The sequence below is a fragment of the Eutrigla gurnardus genome (genome assembly GCF_963514095.1).
Source record: "Eutrigla gurnardus genome assembly, chromosome: 9".
Lineage (NCBI taxonomy): Eukaryota > Metazoa > Chordata > Actinopteri > Perciformes > Triglidae > Eutrigla > Eutrigla gurnardus.
Genome location: NC_139923.1, coordinates 13,152,015 through 13,172,486, shown reverse-complemented (window position 1 = coordinate 13,172,486; position 20,472 = coordinate 13,152,015). Strand labels below are relative to the sequence as shown.

The 20,472-nt window shown below is 42.4% G+C and overlaps 1 protein-coding gene across 2 annotated transcripts in view; it reads right to left on the bottom strand.

Annotated features, from left to right (window-relative positions):
• The window catches only part of LOC311018703 (PDZ domain-containing RING finger protein 4), a 108,274-nt gene that overhangs the window by 14,997 nt on the left and 72,805 nt on the right, over window positions 1-20,472 (bottom strand). For both annotated transcript variants that reach the window (XM_084017743.1, XM_084017744.1), the window contains 2 exons: window positions 4,195-4,448; window positions 1,444-1,546 (listed from right to left, as the gene is read on the bottom strand). In XM_084017743.1, the coding sequence (XP_083873869.1) occupies window positions 1,444-1,546; window positions 4,195-4,448 (357 nt within the window). The remainder of the gene's footprint in view (window positions 1-1,443; window positions 1,547-4,194; window positions 4,449-20,472) is intronic.

Below are 20,472 nucleotides of genomic sequence, written 5' to 3'. Positions count from 1 at the left end.
TACATCCCCATCACAGGGTTTTTTCAGTTGACATACAGTAGGCGGGGCCGCATTAGCTTGATATCTAACTCTCGGAGCATGAAATAAAAAATAATAAAAAAAAAAAAAACAGTGGAGCCCACAAAGCATACACAGAATAATAGGATTTGTTAATAGCAATGAGGCATAAAGAGGGGCTTTAATATATTATATTTGTTCCGATTTGACACTGGGATCCAAGCGGGTGCACAAATCTCTTAAGGATGTGAAGAAACAGCTCAAGCTCAGTGAGTGGAAGAATTCGGAACAAATTCAAATGAAGCAAATACGATGAGGGAGGGTTGAGCAATCATCATACATCAGACCAGTCGCAGCCCTCACTGGCGATACGCTCGCACCTCAATGACTCGGAAATAAAGAATATTGAAGGAAAGTGGAGACCGGAGACAGAGTCTGTTTATCTCTTCCTGTCACAGTTGAATCGGTGCATCAGTACAAATCCATCTGCATGTGTCTGCTCCTGTTACTTACATTCCAGCTAAGAGAAGCAAAGGAGTGTTTTTGTCTTTTTTTTTTTCTTTTCACACACTACATTTTAATTGGGTTTGCTTGAGTTCAGTCACACCTGCGACCTGTTTTCCAGAGTTGTGAAATCAATTAGCAATCACAGGTAACGTCACACAGGTTTGCAAGTTTCTCTTTCTGCCATGTAGAAATAAAGCAAAAAAACCTGGAGGCATGTCATCATTGCCACTCGAAGCAAATGCTTCTTCAAGCCATTACCCCCCCTGGGATCTGCCTGGAGAGCCAATTAGTGATGGGACCTTCCACCAGTTGCTAAGCATCTTTAATTATGAGGGAATGTGCGTACATATGGGTGCACCTTTGAGCAAAATGTTAAGAGCTTTAGCACTTCGCTTGGTTGTTAGCAGACAAGCCCTACTGTTATGGGCGAGTACTCAACAGGTCTTTTTGATAAGTATCCCTTAAAGCCCCAACGAAGCGATAGTAGTACAGTGTATAAACTGTGTCCTATAAATTTGGTTATTAAAGCGATGGTTCGGAGTAAAATGCACCCTAGGGTATTTCCACCATCACATCCAGCCAAATACCCCCTCAGAAGCATTTTTAGCGATGGTCAACATTGGTCAAGATAGGGCTATCAGCCGAATGGCTTAGTAGCTACTGGCGCAATGGTACATCTTGTAAATTACCCCACTAATAGTGCATGGAATGTTACCAACCTTCTGCAGTAGTACACATAGGGTCTGTACTCACAAAACAAGGCATTTGAAAATGTGTAAGTACACTTCTTACTGTAAGACTGTAAGAACACTTGAACACGGTAGCGTTAGCAGTAGAGGATAGAAGCTATCAGGCAAGTGTTCTTAACATTAGTATACTAATATTAGCCAATAAATCTGTCAGGTTTTAGTAAGCAGACATGTCGAGTGTGATTCCTACCTCATACTCAAACTCTTCCATCCTCTCTCCATCAGCTGGAACAGGGGAGAGGTAGTCTGTCCCTTCATAGTATTCCTGGTCCATTGTGTGGAGAGAATGACAGCTGTCGGGGGGAGATAGGCAGAGGAAGAAGAGAGGGAAAGACAAACAGGGAGGGAGGCAGGAAACGGTGGTGAGTTGGGCGTGAGTAAGATCCTTCTCCTCATTTTCTTTCAAGCACGTTCAATACCTCTAAGTGACAGGATTCCCTCGCCTTTGTCTTTGCTGGAATCGGAAGAATAAAGGGTTTGTCAAGGGCTTTCAGTGGCGCTGGAGTGCGTGTGATAAAAATACAGCCCCTTGGTAATAACAGCATATCCACATAATTTGCTTGCTATTCTTGACAGACAAATCCCCCCCTCCCACACACACACACACACACACATTGTACCGTGTAATTCTATTATGTTTCCCTCAGTCACTGAACAAAACAGCATTGTGAGGGCCTAACAGGATGAGCAGCCTCAGTGCCACACAAGATAATCACAGTGGACAAAAAACTTCAAAAAGACACTCTGTCGAATATGTGATGTGTTCAAGGGCTGTCTGACTCTCGGATTACTCAGCACTGTAAAACTGTCTTGAACAAAAAAAAAAAAACTGCCAGTCACAAAACCAGAGTGGTAAATGTCAGAATGCTTTATGCTTTGATGCATCATTGTTCCATATATAACAACATTTGGCAGTATAGGTGCAAAGAATACAATAAATTAAAAAAGTAGTCAAAAATGTGTTACATCTATCAAATCTGCTGTATATTGAATCGTGCACCTGATGTCAGATGAAGAAAAGGAAATGTGCTTTATGGGACACATTGATTACATTTGGGCTCGGCCTGGGGATGCAGCCTGGGAGCACACGTAGCATGTGTTGCCTAGTTTTTTTATTAGCCCATTTGCTTTAATCACCTTGTAAACCTTCCACGAGTCAAAATGGATCCGCCAAGCAGCTCCAATTATGGCAAGAAGGCCCCATGGGGAGATGGTATTGTGTGATATATATATATATGGCGATGATCTTGATCAGGTTGTGTATACTTTCCGTGTAACACTGACAACAACACATTTTTTATGATGTTTTTAATAATGAGCATCGAGGCAAGCAATGATTGTCGAAGCAAGTCTCCAATAACAACTGGCAACAGATACTCTGAGAATTTGAAATGTTTATGATTGCTGAGACCATCCCGACCTCCCACTTCTGTGCTTTGAGGCGCCCGCATTGTCATCGTTTCATCGTTTCATTCCCAAGAGGTGAAACCCAGATATTCCTTCATGCTAAACTTTGCTTGTTCACAGTTTAGTCCTCCTTCGAGATGAACAGAATGTAAACTAAAATGCCAGAAGAGGAAATAATGAACCCTGTTCCTTTTGTTGTTATCCACGAAAATCTCTTGTTGATACTTTCAACTCTCAGGGAGTTTTGCTTTTTTTGTGGGCATATTTTCATGCCTTCTTCCCACATAAACAATAAAAACAGGTCTTTGAGGTATTACGCTACCCGGCATCAAGATGAGCTGTGATTAGACTTCTGGTAATACCACACATGTTTTTTTGAGCCACTTTGCACACAAATGAAAACGAGTATGCCGTTTCATCTTTTCTACATGTAAGCTCAACACACATATTCAATCTTAGTTGTGTTTCTATGCATGATTATCTAAATATGAAAAACAGTACAGCATTTCCCACACACATTCTGTATAAATGGTTAATTAAGACCATTAAGTCCTGTCCTTTATTTCTTTTGTATTTTAATTAGTGTGTCTATTGGTGAAATTGAAGACGTGAAGGACATCGAGAAGCTCATTCATCAGAGAAATCTATATTTGTCAGACTATACAGATGGTTAGACAATTCATTTATATTTTACAGGCGGCTTTTGTACTTGTAATGCTAATCCTGTGAACACTGATATTTTTGCTTCATAGCTCAATAACATTATCCCCCCCCTCATAATTAACATAAGTCCCAGCCAAAGTCAAACAAGGACACAACAACAAACTCTTGTGGCACTGAACCGAAATAATTTGTAATTATATATTGAATGAAATAAATCATATTAAATAATTTTTAAATCACTGACCTCCTTCAAACTATAATCCCTGTTTTAAATACAGGGATATATATGAGAGAATCACATTTATTTATTTTGCCCTCCACTGGTGAGCCTCGCAGTACCATCTAGTGGACTGCGGAGGTACTGCTAAATGCTTAGAACAAATAAAAAATGTTTGGTAAAACACCAAGCTAGTTATTTTTATAAATATCTGTGTTCAAGAATTCACATAAAAAACAAAGAAATAGAATTTCACCACACCAATCATGACATGGAGACAAACGTCTTTTGCCGCTGTTAGCTAGCTTACGTTCCCTTGGATCCAGTGACGTGTGTATCCGTTTATATAAAGTGAGATATAAAGTGATGTGGGATACAACTCAGTGCCAGCAGAAGCTCCAAAGCGTGTGGTGAGGAAATATGAATACCCTGAATACATTATATTTTGATTCATAATGAAGGCACTGATGGGTTTTATTATGGTCATTACAGCTGACAATGGCGTAACACATGTTTACAGTCTATTTGGGAACGTGGCCCTTGGAAATTGAGTAACTATCAGAAATGTGACTTAAGTTACAAAAGGTTGAGGACAACTGGTTTACAGGGATGTAAAATAATATCAAAACAAAGTACATTTCCTATTGTACATACCTGTCAGAGAGCAGGAAAGGACAGACGTCAGGCACAGGAGGGGTCGAAGGTCGGAGCTTTGCCAGCGCCATGATGTGTTCAAAGGTGATGTCAGTCTGTGTGCACACATCCACCACATGGATTTCCTGAGGGGGGCCATGGGGGCGGCCGCTGGGGGTCCGCCTGATGACCTGCACCACGACGGGGTCCTTGGCAGCCCGGAAGGCCTCCACGGTCTCCTCATGGCTGGACTTGGACAACTCCTTCCCGTTCACCTAGGACAGAGAAATATCATACTTATGTATATTTTCTGCATGATATGAAAACCGTGCACTTATATTGTGCCTTTATTTGTTGACTGTTGCTATAGAAACATTTCATGGGGGCAGAGTCGTTGATGCAGTCAAGCTAACTGGTTCAGCTCAAACTCAGGGTGAAAAGCCAAAAAACAGTATTCTGTCAAAGTTCCATTGAACTTAAAGCCGTAAAAAAAGGGAAAGCCAAGATACATTTACTATGACTTTAATTCTTGCTCTTTATATTAAGTATAAGATGCAGATCTGAGAAATACACTTCAACTTCAAAAGGATAGAGCCTTAGGCACACAGCTGCCAATCATGTACTTCCATGTCCGTTGGTCCGTATAAACATTTGGTGCTCATTCAGTCTGCATATATAAACACTGAGCTCTACATCTCGCTAATACACTGCTGCCTGCTTCCAGAAAAGTATCTCCTTCCACCTCCCCAGCATTTATTATTAGCATGGAGTCATTTGTGAATTTGGATGTTTCTTTTAATGTTGTGCATCTCTTCCAGTGCAGTCAGTCTACACTCTCAGATCTCAACAATACCACCCCCGTAGTCTCGGAGTCAGTAACATGCTGTATCAAAACAACATTGAGCCTTCAGAGTCACTTCGCCATATTGCTATTTTAGCTCTACAGTTGTGTTCCGGGTGAATGCATTCAGAAATGTATATGTTTCCTGATTGTCTTCTCAACACGTGATCAAAACAACATCTTTACAAATATAACAATGGAAAACATACGCACAATAGCACAGTTTGATGCAGCATTATCTGAATGTTCCATCAAAGCCCAAAGGGCCTCTGGTTCACTCAGTCCATCTTTAACCTCATCTTCACAAAACGAACTGGATTTTCTGGCAGACTGGAGACCATTTGCACCACAGCTGGCACATATAAAGAAAAACATCGCTTCATTTAACACTAGTAATTTCTCTGGAATAGAAACCATGACTGTGAAATACCTTGGAGAATGTGCTTTGGTATAAACGCTGAAACCAGAGATTATAATATAGATAAGCGCAGAGAAAGGGGGGAAAAAGTAGACAGCATAATTACACTTGCTTTTGTATTTCAATATGGTTTTAAAGTGGAGCGTTTTGCTTGCACAGCAAACTGAAATCACTTTAAATAATAAAAAGTGTGAAAAGGGACGGGGAGACTCAAAAGCAGCAGTGTTTCAGAACTTACACCACAAACTCTCTTTAAAATGCCTCAAACAGACTCATGACCTAAATTCATCAGTCAACAGTACGCAGAGCCTCTAAATGAACATTAGAGATGCAGAATCTGAGGGTAACTCAGCTTGTATATTCAACTCCAGATATACCACCACTAACTTTGTGCGCAGTTCTTTTTGAGAAACGCCTCGACATTGAGTATTGACTCCGACAGCATACATTCTAACGCCAGGCTCAGCGTGGATATTTTATTTTTTATAATAATATGTCTGCCTTATACATGTTATGTTGCTTTTATTTTTGCAAAGATTACCTTTGAGTTAGAACAGCAGATGTATACAGTACACCGTGCCAGTGGTTCCCAAATGAAATTTGCTGTTATTTTCGATTCTTTTTTTTTTAATCATGTCTATGAAATGTAAAACAATTGTGAAACATTCTTTAGACCTGCAGCTTATCTAATGGAGAGATGAATGAGATATCACTTTAAGACACATTTACATAATCAGATTCTAAGCATGCAGCTTTAATGAATCTAAAAGTAAGAGTAACTCTTGTTCAACAGAATAAAATGGAAGAAGACAATGTCTGTTGCTTTTAATGTGTTACTAGCTGGACTTCTTCACTAGTTGTTGTTTTAATACAGTACTACAAAGATGCATGAGTAAATATTTTGTATGGTTCTCCTGGGGGCTAAGCCCCCCTGCCTTTCAATCCTAGTGACGTCCCTGCATTGAACAACTATAAAGTTGGAGGAAAATAGAAAGAATCAGAACTGACATCATCGGGGGTTATTATTTGAGAAAGCTCCCTAAATGTCACAGATGTAACAAAACAACAAAGTGAACTGATAATGTGTAAATTCGGTGGAGAGAACCCCTTTTCTATTCAACACTTTCCCATAGCTAACAGCATTAACTGCTACCATAAAACATATAAAACTATTTATGATGTAATAATCGTTATGACACAAGTATAGTGTGATAATCTCATCCCTGGTTCATTCGTATAGTATATTCAATCATGCATGTTCATGCATGTTCGTGTGTGTGTGTGTGTGTGTTATTGTTTTTCTTACAACCTGTGTCTCCACAGACTGACAACAAACAACGTATTCTTTCTCAGCCCTAACAGTCACATATAACACCCGGAGCTCTTGTTGTGCCCTGCTCCCCTGCCTCCTGATGTGACCTTTGTTTGTAGCGATATCACATTAATCACCTGAGTGGGAGATAAAGTGGGTCAACGCCACTCCTGTGGAACTGCAGGGCAATTTGGAGGAAAAATAAGCCTCCCTCATCCCTCCTTCCCTCACACTCCAAACCTGCTCTCATTCTGTGTGTGTTTTTTTTTTTTTTTTTGGCCAGTCAGCAGGTATTAAATACAGCAGCACGTACATTAGAGTTAAGTGCTGTATTAAAGAAACATGGAGCACTATAATAATTAGCTTATATAGTTCTTTTGAATCTGTCGGGTTTTCATGCTCGTGTCTCGCTCTGCAGGCTTATCCTGGAACAGCGAGCCTGGTGGAAACAAAGGAGTTGGAGCAGACAAATGAGGCAGCCTATGGCGTATGACAGTCCCGGAGAAAAATGATCAAATTTCCCAGCTCTCCCTCTGGTACAGACTGTCCAGTCCAGACTCCTCCTCCAAGGCTAAGCGCTTGATGTACTCCATGACCATAATGAAACAAAAGAAAACACGTCAGGAAAAATAGGAGGGAGTGTTCGTTTGTTTTTTTTTTGTATTCTCTTGACTGCTTTTCAGGAGAGCCAGATGGAACAATTAATCCCCAATCAACACAAGAATATTAAGTAGCCTTAACTCCTGCATGAGGGACTTTGCCATCCTTGTGGTGTCCCTTTGGCTGATGTCTTTCCAGCTAAACCCACTGCCTCAGTTCATTTTGTAGGGTCTGTAGTCCCATCAGCCAGATGGAAAGGGTTTCTATATGCCTGGCTGCAGCTTCCTATACTCTCAGATACTCTCTCACCGAAGATCTGCCTTCAGCAGAATCCTTGAGATATCTTGCGACAGCTTCGCAAAGTGCATCATCAGCTTCCATGCCCAAAGGTGCTGAAGGTGACGACACAGCAGAATTTTAATGGGAATAATTTTTGCAATTGGCTTATTTCCCAAACAGCCTTGGACTTATTCAAACTCAAACACCATTTCTTCCCACGCCCTCTGCCTCGCACTCGGTACAAGCTGTAGCCTCTTAAAAGTTTCATCACACGCATTTCGATGTGGTCGCTCCAGCATAAACTGTCCTCTTTGAGTATGCAAATATACATATTCATTCATAAACACATGCTGGTAAACAAAATCAGTTTGCCACAAATTATTTAGCAGCTGTTGTGTTAATCGAGTCCAATGCTGCTCCGCAGGTGCTCCGTGGTCAAAAAAACGGCTCCATATGCACAAAGTCGAGATGAATTATCGGCCCGGAACACAACAATGGTGATTATTCATGAAAGATCTACCACTAGTGCAACTGGGCCAGGAGATGATCAGGATAGAAAAAGTATAGTTGGAAATAACTGGGTTTTGGGATGGAGTAACTGGACCAAGTCACATCTGCTGGCTCTTTGCACATGGATATGCAGCAGCTGCAGCCAGGAGAGAAATGTGTTTTCGTTCAAAAGCCCCCGAGACGACCACCAGCCTTTCCACAACAAATGCTGTAAAATAGCTTAGTGGAGTGTATCGAAAAGGATGAAACCTCTTTTTCTTTCATTTTTCACTGTGGCAGAATCCCATGTTGACACAGACATTCTAAAAAAAAAAAATTGTGTACTTGTGACGCAGCTGAGTGCATTAAGTATCCGCTTCGGTAAATATCACATGTCACTGTAAGCTGTTCTGAGCTGTTGCATGCGGACAAACAAATTTACTGGAAAACTTCCCCAGAAAGTACAACTATGAGTCGTCGCCTGCAGCAAAGCGCAATCCTGAAGGTTCCCTCATCTGTATCCCATCTCTGCATCCTCCAGGTATGAGGACAAGCACGAAAGAACAAAGACGGAGCAGCTCAGCTCGACTCCTCAGGCGTCTCCTCCGTCAATGCTTTTTGTCTCATCGACTGCTGCCTCCCATCAATACCGCCGAAGACTGAGGGCAGAATGTAGTGACAGTGGTAGTAAAGTGGGGCCAGTTTATCTGTTAAGATGTCAACTTCAGCTACATCTGACGCCGCTTCTGCTGAGGGACCATTTCTGTGGCAGGAGGCGCCGACACAGGCGGCAGCTTGCAGGGGATTACTGATAGATGTGATTGATGGACTTCTTCTGGCAGCCCCAGGCAGTAGACTCTAATAGACCATTAGCTTTTTTATGCCTCTGAATTAACTGCATACATTGCTTTATGGCTTGCATGTAGCACTTGGAATCTTAATGAAATGTTTTTGTTTTTAATTTTATAGTTTACGCCGTGCACAAGAGCCGTGTCTTTGCTGGCATCCTGGTTGAACTGGAAGTGAGCTGAATGGAATGAAGGTCACCCTTTCAACTTCAGCTACACAGACAAGTAAACAAGGCTTTCAGCAGCGGCAGAAAAAAGGCATCAGAGGCTATTTAACCAGCGCACGTAACCTTGGATGTTGTGCTTAACATCTGTACATGCAGTGAGCCTCCGTTATACACGGTCTATATCTCCTGTGCGCCGTCACCTGCTGGTTTGAGTGGCAGCCTGTGGGGTGTTAAGTGTATGCAGACAGATGGAGAAAGTGCAACATGTAGGTCATCCAGCCTCGGGAGTGAAACGCTTACAGCCGCCGATTACACGCCTGCTCTCCCTCCTCATCTTTCGGGGAAAAAACACCCGTGGGGGTGAGGGAGCACCAGGGCTATGCCTTGGAGGTAGAAGAGCTCCTGGTCAACCATCACAACTGAGCACTGATGCAATTATGATATAACTCATAAAATGTGGATAGGTCAACCCACTGTGGATGAGACACATTGTGTGGATCAGCCTTCATGATAAGATACAGACATGAGAGTTGTATCCATATGATCCGTACAAATTAGCATATTTCCCAAAATGCGGAATTCTTTCTTTGGGCAGGTTTATAACGAAGTAGCTGCAGCCACAGACTTGCATTTCTAATCGGATGTTTCAAACCAAAATGCTCCTTTGAAGTGGTAGTTTTTTTGGAGAGACTAGTAGAGAGAGATGACAGCATCTAAGGAGAGGAAGTAAGAAATATAGGCAACACTAAGCAACAAGGTCCCTGGCAGGACCTGAACTAGGATGTTGCAGGTCATGGTCCATGCCCTAAACCACAACGCCCCATGTAAATTGGAGCCGATTTCTCCCCTTAATTGTTTCAAGCCTGCAGCTTTGGATTTTTATCAAAGGACCAGATATTTTCCAACCTAGTAGCTCATCTTTTGCACCGAATTTCAACACAAGCCTCAGAAATGCTCAAACTGTCACTCATGTAACATCGTCTATGCTGAAAATGAAATGGACCCTGAATGGCAAAAATGACTCCTCTCACTTTGTTTCTGTAATATTTGTTGATTTTACCAACAACAGAGGGGAGGATGGTGAGATCACTGCTGCAGTCTGCCTTTTTCTTGGCTCATAACACCAGAGCAGCAGCCGCCAAACTGCAGCTCTACAGCGATGTGTTGCAACTCGGTACCTCAGAGATTCAATTTGCATTTTTTCAAACATAACCGTACACATGTGTGCGCAGAATCATTCAGTAGAGAGGTAGAATTAAATGCTCCCTGATGTAATTCCAAATGCTGGAAGGCTGAGTTTTCATATACCTCATCCTCTCAGTGAGAAAACGGCTGGGATTCCTCTTTACACCCAAATGTCTCATTTCAATAATAAGTGTCAGAATAAAATACGGGCCAAGGTCCGCTACGGTACAGCCCTTATGACTGCATAAATCACTCCCAGACAGCCAGCGCTACTGTCTGAGGGACTCAAGCAACGCTCCAATGACACGAGGGAGAGCGTGTCAGAGAGAGAGAGCATACCACTGGGGAAATTTGACAATCCTCTCAACATCTTTACATGAACCAATGTTCAGGCCCTCCTTTAACCCCTCCAACCACATAAAACAAACTCAACATGACTCCTGGGTTATTTTTCACATTAGAGCCTCTACACGCTGCTGCTGCTGCTGCTGAGGTTTCATGCCCGCAGAACATTTGATGAATTCTGCCAATTTTCTTCTCTGAGTACCGACCGTGTGCGGAGTACTCCCTTTATTGCGCATCTCGTTCTGAGTGTATCGGCTCGTTCAGGCCGCTCTGAAATTCATGATCTGCTTTATTTACGCGCGTTTATTATCCAATCTTCATGCAGTTATCGCTCAGCGCAAGGACAACTGTTAGAAAAAGGACAAAGGGAGATGAGATTGATGATGAGAATCATCTACTATCAACGCCATTTCCTCCATTTCCTGCCGTGTTGTGGTCAGTGTTGGGCAGTAACACATTAATGTCAAGTGAACTTCACATTTTAATCCTTTATGCTACTTATTACTGAACAAGTGGTCACATCAAATTACAGTTACTAATCCCAGTGACGCTCCGCTGCCTGAGCTTGTTCGCTGTCTAACCAGGAGTTGACATCAGAAATGCGTCTTAGGGTAACTCCAAAGTTGTCTTATTTGTGTGTCCTTAATTAGCTTGATTGCTAACATTAGCCCCTGGTTTTGATGGAGCTTCACTGGGACTTCAAGAGTGCCCTGTAGTCACCAGGATTAACGCTGATGGTCAGTAAATACATCAAAAACATAGAATGTTTTTTATTTTATTTCTCAAGTTGTTAAATATAGAATACGACATGTGGGTGCAGCGACCTTTCAGTTGTATTACTTTGATGAAGCTGCTGATGAAACCTGCAACAGTTTCTTCAGGCCTTCCAAACCACACAGCAATATCAAAACACACAAACATGCACGCACACACACACACACACACACACACACACACACACACACACACACACACACACACACACACACACACACACACACACACACACACACACACACACACACACACACACAGGCAGAAAGACTCACAAGCATTAAGTGGTGCTCATAATGAAACTCAGGAAAATTGTTGAGCAAACATTTCATCAGGTTACTTATTGTACTTGGCCCTTTTTGCCGCTTGTAATAACGTGACGTGTAATAATATGAACGATATCACTTTCCCACAAAATTAGATCAATAAGACGTTCCATCTTCATAACTAACGGATTTCAGCAGAACGCGAGATAATTGTGCGATCCCACTTTGGCTGGATTATGGAATTCGGCTAAATATGATTTGGGGCTGGTGAGGGAAACTGAGCGCTAAGTTAATCAGCTTGTTCAAGGTTAATGGTACATGCAGGGTATATTTGTTAAAGAGATTTAGAGATGTGCAGTTAATCTCTGTGCTTAATTTCTAAGATCTTGCCATCTTGGAGTGCGTTTTAATGTAAAATGCAGGGAGAAAATCGAATTAGAGTAAAAGCGGCACTTGGGTGGATGAATAACTAATGGATGAACAGCCTCCTCCTTGGTGATAACTGGTAATTGGTTTGGGGGGGGGGGGGGGGGCAGTCGGGTGATGCTATGTACTGTGCAGATCAGCAAAATGGCCTGGCTGGCGTGAAAAGATGTTGTAAGGAGTAATGGTGCCATCCATATGCTGACTGAAGAAAATCAAGTGGGTACTCTCAAGGAAAACGAGAGTGAGGCAGAAAGAAGGTACGACAAATGAAGGTGCCGAGTAGGATGAATATTCACACTTTTCACGCTTGGTTTTCATATAAGCAAACTTACAACTGTTTGACTCTTTTTCGTTAATTAGTGAGCTATAAAGAAGCTTGGGACAGGGCCTGGCCCACTTAGCTCACCAGCTGCTTATAATAGCTTCACATTTAGCATACGTGGTATCTTATAACTCACGCATGTTTCCTAAACTGTCAACATCCTAATATCTGTTCTGTCATCTATTGATGTGAAACAGAAGGTGGTAGCATGTCAGTTGTTACCCTTACTATAGTATAGTACCACTATTAATACTATGGCATATAGGTTGAACCAGGAAGTTGGTCTGTAAACTGTAATGGATGTTTAAAATGGGGAGTTTGGGTAGCAATTGTACTGTTGTCCTTGGTTGTTTGCCCCAGACTTCAGCAATCAACTCAACATTACACTACAATATTCTTATTACAGAGACAATTAAGGGCAAAAACTAGAAAAATAAGACCCAAAGGTGTAATGAATCAGATTTATTTATTTGCCATTTCCCATGAAGTTTGTCAAGAGCAGATGAGATTGGCAAAGGTAGCAGATGGCACCAGCAATGCCATCGAATGCAGGGCCGGTCTTATTCACGGTGGCCTGGGGAGACTTTGAAAACGGTAAATTGCTTCCTTCACATTTAATATGCTCATCCTAGCTGCAGAGGCAATTAACACTGGATAAGCACTATTTACATAATGCCAGACACGCACGTGATCACAACAAAGGCGTCTTGTCTGACTTCCCCATTTCGCCCCTCTCCTACCGGCTCTTTGTCTGCGAGGCTGTCGTGTGCTGGAGGTCATACGGTGGCACGTGGAGCTTTGACAGTGCGAATAATAAACTGGGCGGGTTTGAAAGGTCAATCGGGACCCCTGCGGCTAGCCACTGATCTGCCTGTTAGCCATTAACTTGGAGCCAGTTGAGGTGGGGTGTCAAGGAAAGACAGCAAGAAAGAGAGAACGAATGAAGGAAAGGGGGGAGGAGGTAAGGTAAGAAGATAGAGGAAATAACTTAAAGGACAATGATTCCAATTCCAGACTTCTTGCTGAAGAAAACCAGTCATTTGTGCACATGATGTGTGTGATTGTGGGTATATCGTCCCCCGAGGCCACTGTTTAACACTTTCACCCCCGGAGGCAAATAGAGTAATTAGAGTCCCATCACAATGTCACACACATGTCAACAACCACAAAGGACTTGACAATAGAGCAGACCGGTAAAATCACGAGTGCCTCACGTACGAACAGCGAGCAGGTTTGGTCAATGCTGCCAATGTCAAAGAGAACAAAAGGACTGGATTACTGCTGATAGCTTGAGGCTGCGAGAGCTGACCTCTCATTCAAGCTTTCTTTGCACCAAAGGCATCCTCAAATCTTAATTCAAACACTGGAAATGTTTCAGTGAAAAGCAAAGCTGTTGGGAATGTCTGGCAAGTCTGGTGTGTTTTTGATGAAATGTCAGGTTGAGCGAGTCGCAGGATTATAAGACCTCTGGTGACCAATGAGTAAATACGAGGTTATTGACTTCAGAGCACTCAGCAAAGCTCAACACCACAGGGATCAAGCTAACATACTGCAAATACAGCCGTGTCTTTGATTTTTACAAAGAGCCGTTTTAGAAGTCCTAGTGAGTAATTAGGTCCACCTACCAACAAACAATCTATACTCAAAAATCTGTAAATGTAGTTCTCTGAAATTGAAAACAACAGCTTTGACTTTTCTGTGAGATGGAGAAAACAGTTAAGAGCAGAAGCCAGCAAAACACAGGCATCCAACAGTGATCCCATTTGAGCTGAAGGACAAACAGCAGTAAACACGATCAGAAGTTCCAATTGGAAAGCAGAGCCGTCCAATTAGGACGGCATTTCCAATGAGACAGTGATGAAGTTGCTGATGATAATCTTATCCTTGTAAAGAGCAGCGGCACAAAGCATGATTAAAAGAAAGGACATTATCTTAGAAGAGCGATCACAAGTGTAATCAATCTAGTTCAAAGCTCTCCGCTGTGTTGTTCATGGCAGAGGGAAAATGCCGGCGAGAGGTTAGGAGAAGTCAATGTCTGTGTTTTTTTTTTCTCTCAACCCACTCGAGTCTCACTCCTTGTAAGGTCCCCCGAGTCAATAAACAAAGGTGAATGAGAGGAAATTGGATGCGATTCAATGCATCCCACTGTGTCCTGATTACACAGTGGGACCAGTGGAGGAAGACATGATGCTCAGAAAAGCCTCTGTATCAAAGTTCACAAAACCATTGTTCACCAGCCGGCAGCAGAGACACACTAATAATAATCTTAATAATAACCACTGCTAATTAGCTTATTAATTATTCTTTGAGAATATAGAGAAAAAAGAAAACACATTGACAGTGTCAAGTTCTGAAAATGTTGCAGTATTTAGCCGCTTAGACATATTCAAATGATGAGAAGGTTTGATTTTTGGCATTCTCATATCAATTTCATATCCAGAAAAGGTGGTGAGTCAGTCGTTTTCATAATGGTTGAATATTGGCTTTGGACCAACTTCTTTTATGAATCTTTTTGAAAACTTTTGATGGACCTTGACTAGATTTTGGCTACAGTTTCAGCTCTGGCCAGTTCTCTAGAGCCATGCATCACATTTTGATTCTCATTAGAAACATTAATTTTTAAAGTACGGTAATAGAAAATAAAGTTGTCTGGGAATATTATGATCAATTAAATGGTTAGAGCTACAGGAAAACTTAAGATTTCAACGACACAAAAACCAGTCCCTACATCGCTGTCTAACAGCAGAGATCAAGTAACTTCTGATAGAACATAAAACCAGCCGGTGTATTCTGATGAAATGGAAAACCTGTCAAAACATGTTTATATGACCTGAAGCGTTGCACAGTAAATGAGCTGTAACATTACCGTGCTCTTGATGGAGAATACATTAATAAAAGAAATTGTCCACCTGGCAATTTGAATGTATGCAAAAAAAAACAAGCAAACAAACCAATCTTGATTAAGAACACCTGGCGCTGTTGTTGTTTGAAGAGCGTATCCAAGAAATGACTGGAAAGATTTACAGGCCTACACAGCAAAGTTCCTGATTAATGATTCTGCCATCGCTTGAAGTTACTCCAAAAAAAAAAAAAAAAAAAAAATGTGTTGATGAACATATTGAGCTCGTGGAGGCACTCCAGAGCTGCACTTATTAGCTGGCACTTCAGAAATATTTTGACATCACGAGGAGCACGCAGACGGCTGTGCTGCATCCACTGATTGTGCAGACGGATGGGTGACTGGGGGCGCTGGGTAATGTGGTAATGGTATGCGTGTGTGGTGGTGGCAATGACGGGGTGGAGGGAGTGTTCACGCTGTCATGGGAACCATAAGTAGGCCACGTATGTGACGCCCGGGCTGCGTGTTTGGTGTCCCCTGCTTCCTAAGGCTCGGGCTCCTCAGCCCTAATGGGTGTAATAAAGGATTGTTCATGCCAGCGTCCGCTCATTTATTCTCATTCCTGTGAGTGAGCGGGGACCACTACGGCAATCAGCCACTACTCACTGCTTAATTCCGAGGCAGATTTATCGTCCGACTGTGTAATGGATGCTCAACGTGCACGTGCGTACGTGTGCTTCAAACTCATCCCACCTGTGCACGAAGTTCGCATTGTTTTACAAGGTTTTATCGCTACCTCCGCGAGGCCAAGATTAAATTTTAATCAGCCATTAAGTGCAATCACAGCCATGATTTGGATCCCAATGAAGCTTACACCCGGAGCCCACACTGGGACCATACAGGCTGCCATCCGTCCTGGCTCGGAGACAGGAACAGGTCACTTGTGGCTGCGGTTGGAGGGGAGAGACACTCCTGCCAGACAGGAATGACAGCTGCTCAGCCTCTGCAGCACAGGATGTTTGGTATGAGGGGTAATGAGGCCAGGAGAAAGATGTGAACACTAGAGGAGGAGAAGAAGATGCAGGGGGAGCACTATGTCCAACCTTGTAAACAAATCCAAATTTTCCACCACAGGAACTTTGACTTAAGTAATGTAACATGTAGACACCTTCTTGGGCTTTTATTTACATTGTTATGTTGCTCTCTGCACACTTTGGCAGGAAATTCCTGGACCTAAATTATGCCCCTACGTTGAGGTTTATATATATATACACTGTTCATACCCAAGCAAAATGTTCTACTACTCTGCAAAAGGAAAGAAGGAGTTATTTTATCAAGACACAAGTGGAATATGGATATATTAATAATGACAGCCAAGCCCAGCCTGTGGAAAGTGAAGGGAGCTGAAATTCTATTGAAAAAATTAAAAGGTATCAGAGGGAATTTGATAGCTTGTGAGAATGTGCTGAGCCAAACAGCAAAGGAATGCTCGGAAAAGATAAATGAAATTAAAAGGTGCTAAATTCAATATTCAGAGCATTTACAGCCTCAAACAACCATTTGCTATGTAACCATACAGAGGAGTAATGTCTATCTGAGCAGAGAATCAAGTCACTCTTCCTCTGTGTGTGTTGTAGTCCAAGCTTCTCCGTTCTCGGTTTACATGCCAGGATGGCAGCGTGTGCTTCCAGTGCATGTTCGTGAATGCGAGCGTGTACGTCACATGGGAGAAGTTTGTCTCAAGGGTTTTCAGTTAGAAAGAATTATTATAACCCAAACCATAAACCTAAGCAAGTACGGCCACCGCTCTTCACTGCGCTTGTACAGCGGTTACAGCTGATAATGCCAAACACTGTAAGCTCTGAAGGCACTTTTGTTTCATTGTTGGCACTGTTAGCACTGTGGGCTGCTAACTGCCGGCTCAGCCATCCCCATGTTGAGAGCCATTGAGTGGTAATAGAAATGTTCCCAATCTTGTAGCACCTTTAAACACGATTGTACTCAAAGACCACAATGTTTTCGCCTATGGACATGTTTGCATTGCGAAGTTCGTTCCCATCCAGGTCACAGCTTGCTACATTAACTGGTAATAGTCTCATTTTCTTATTTGGCTTCCACCACTATGAACTAATTGTGGCACGGCCCTGCCAATTTCAAGTTGCAGGGGACATGCACTAGTCATTGGACGGTAGTGCAGCATCTTCTGACACTGTCGCTCTCGTGCATCTTCAATGCAGACTTGTAAAAATCGGCACCATCGGGCTGAGGAGGGCCGAGGAGTGAGCTACAGCAGGGGTGTAGTGCACCACTTTAGCTGAAATGGAAGTTTTCTTTTGTGTGCGAAACTGGCGAGCGATTAGGATCACTTCTAGCACGGCAGCCACTTGGCATGGCCTACCACTCCATGTGGAGCCAATGTAACACTAGAATGAGACCAAATGTCTCTCTCAATTGGAAGGCATGGAGGAGGAGGGTGCGTGTATTGGTGGAGGGCATCTGCTCAACATTTACCTAGTGTTTTATAATTAGATGAGCGCAACTGCTCGGGAGCAAAGCGTCTGTTCCACTGTAACAATTCTATGACTTGCAAACAGGCGGAGGAGGGCTGTAGATGGGAGACAATTAGTGAAGCTAATAAAATATGAACCATATTGCAAGTGAAAAGAAATCTGTGTTCAAAACCCACAGACTGGTGCTGGGGTGGAAGTTGGTCATGACAAATGCTTATTGTTCCCAAGCAGCAGTAGGGCAACCTGTTAAAGCCTGCTCACATCTGGCACTTTTGCTCTCTCGCTCTATTTCTCTCACTCTCACATTTTCTCTGCCAAACACTAACATTTATCACAGTAGGATAACAGCTCAGTGGGCGCAGAAATAGTCCATGTGAAGACAGCGTGATACTCAACAAAGAGCCTTCCCACGGCTTCACGGAAAATTCCGAAGTCGCACAAAATGTATTGTTGGGGTAATCAGACGTTCCTATCAGCGGAAGGTTTGACTTGTTATTGCAGGGAGAGCACAGGTGTAACTGCAACATTAATTAATGACGGCTCTGTTCAATTTTGGTGTGCCAGTAAATCATTTTAGGGAGCCAGCTTGCACACTAGCAGGGGCAGTGGAAGTGGAACACGCGAATGGAGTGCGGCCATTATTCATGTTATCAATTACACGCGCGTTCAATATATCAAAATGTCTGTTGCAAATAAGGTCAGTGGCACTGACAAGCACATACTGCGTTGGCTTTAAATACAAATATGCAACTACATCGTAAAGCAACACCACAACCAGCACAAAAATGACCCATATCATTTCTGTAAAACTGTCGACTTTAAATAGTAGAGCTAAGATTACGCTCTTAAAAATACTTGGTCTAGGTCTGGGAAATATTGTGGTCATGACTTTGTTTATGGAAAGTCCTGGTTAAAAGAAATGCTGACTGCTGGTAGAAGTGGAGGGATAAACCTTTTCTCACAGTCAGATACTGCATATGCCCATCCACCACACCCTTAACATTCATTGTGGTACAAGAAGGTAAATGGACCTGCATTTATATCGTGCCTTTCTAGCTAACTAGCTACTCAAGGCGCTTCACACTTCATTCAGTCACTTTTACCCGCTCACACACATTCATACACTGATGGCAGAGGAGCCGCCTGCACATCAGGATCTAACTCATTCATACTCATTCATACACATTCACACGCCGATGGTGCAGCATCGGGGGAAATCGGGGGTTCAGTATCTTGCCCAAGGACACTTCAGCATGTAGACTGGAGGAGCCGGGATTCAAACCAGTTTTCCAATCGGAGGATGACTCGCTCTACCTTTGAGCCACAGCTGTTCCTATGTGTGACCTGTTGAAGGTCACAACAGTTTCCACTTTGTCACTATAAACCTTTTATATGTTTATGTGTAGTGAGTAGTGACGTAAACATTTTAAGCCGAAAGAATAGTTTTACATTTTGGGACATATGCTTATTTGTTCACTTGCCAAGAGGTAGATAAGACCTTAGATACAACTCTCACAGAGAAACTGACCATCAAGTATGAAGCTGGAGACGGCAGACAATAAGCTTACCATTAACGAGCCTGGCTCTGATCAAAGTTAGTGTGTGAGTGTCCACTGGTTGCCTGGAAACATCACGAAATAATCGATTGAAACTTGAGACAAACTTGGGGTTTTCGATTGCCTCCAGTCTGTATTCTAAGCCAAGTTGTTCTATGGCTTTTGCTAAACAGCAGAATTGAATTCTCAAAAAAAAAAGAAAAAGAAAGCACCTGATTATGGTTGGACTTTTCATTTTTCCCTTTTCATCTTCTTTGTCTTTTCTATAATTTTGACTTGTTCATCGGTTTTCATTTTACAATAAACTTACTTGGTTTGCTAAAGGAAATGTCTGAACTTGAATGCCAGTCCTTCCAGTGGTTTGTTTTTCTAACAATTACAACATAACATTTAGTCATTGTGTATTACTGTTTTAAAGAAAACAATAGCCTGATATAGTTGCTATTTTAATTTCCAATATTGTCTGTATTTATATAGTAGTTCATATTTCAGATGGAGGACATGTCCACAGTTGCAGTCTTCAGCCTTTAGTGGCCTTTCTCTAGCATTAGAAGACCTATAAATACATCTTAGATTCACCTGGGGCCCTCGCTGAGGTGTGGGCTGCAGTGTAGATCTGTCAGACAAAGACAGGGAGGAAACTCCCTCAGTTGTTTGTTCGGTCATTCCTGTACAAAGAACAAGCAAGCGTGATGGATTTTCCCCAAGCAATCAGGACATTTCCAGACTCTGTGTTTTCTGAAATCCTACTCTGTCCCCAGAGCAGGGAATTATAGTGGAGAGCGGAACAAGTATGATGCGATGTCTTGGCGCACAAAGACACACAGACGTTTGCATGAACCCCCTCTAGACCCTAAAGACACACAAACACGGAAGCACAATGTTAAGTGGGAAATAGCTATCAGTTTGCTCCTCAGTGTGTTTGGGGTTTTTTGTACACGTTCTGTCAGTTCCCTGATGAATAGCAGCCCTCAGGTAGAGAAAGTAGCCCATCCTGATCCCACAACCTCCTCTCTCTCCATCTCTAAACATGTTCTGCTATTGATTCATTTACAAACGGTCTAAAATGCACTGGGTGTCTAAAAACAGACGTTCCTCTATCGATTACCTCTGTGCTTTTCC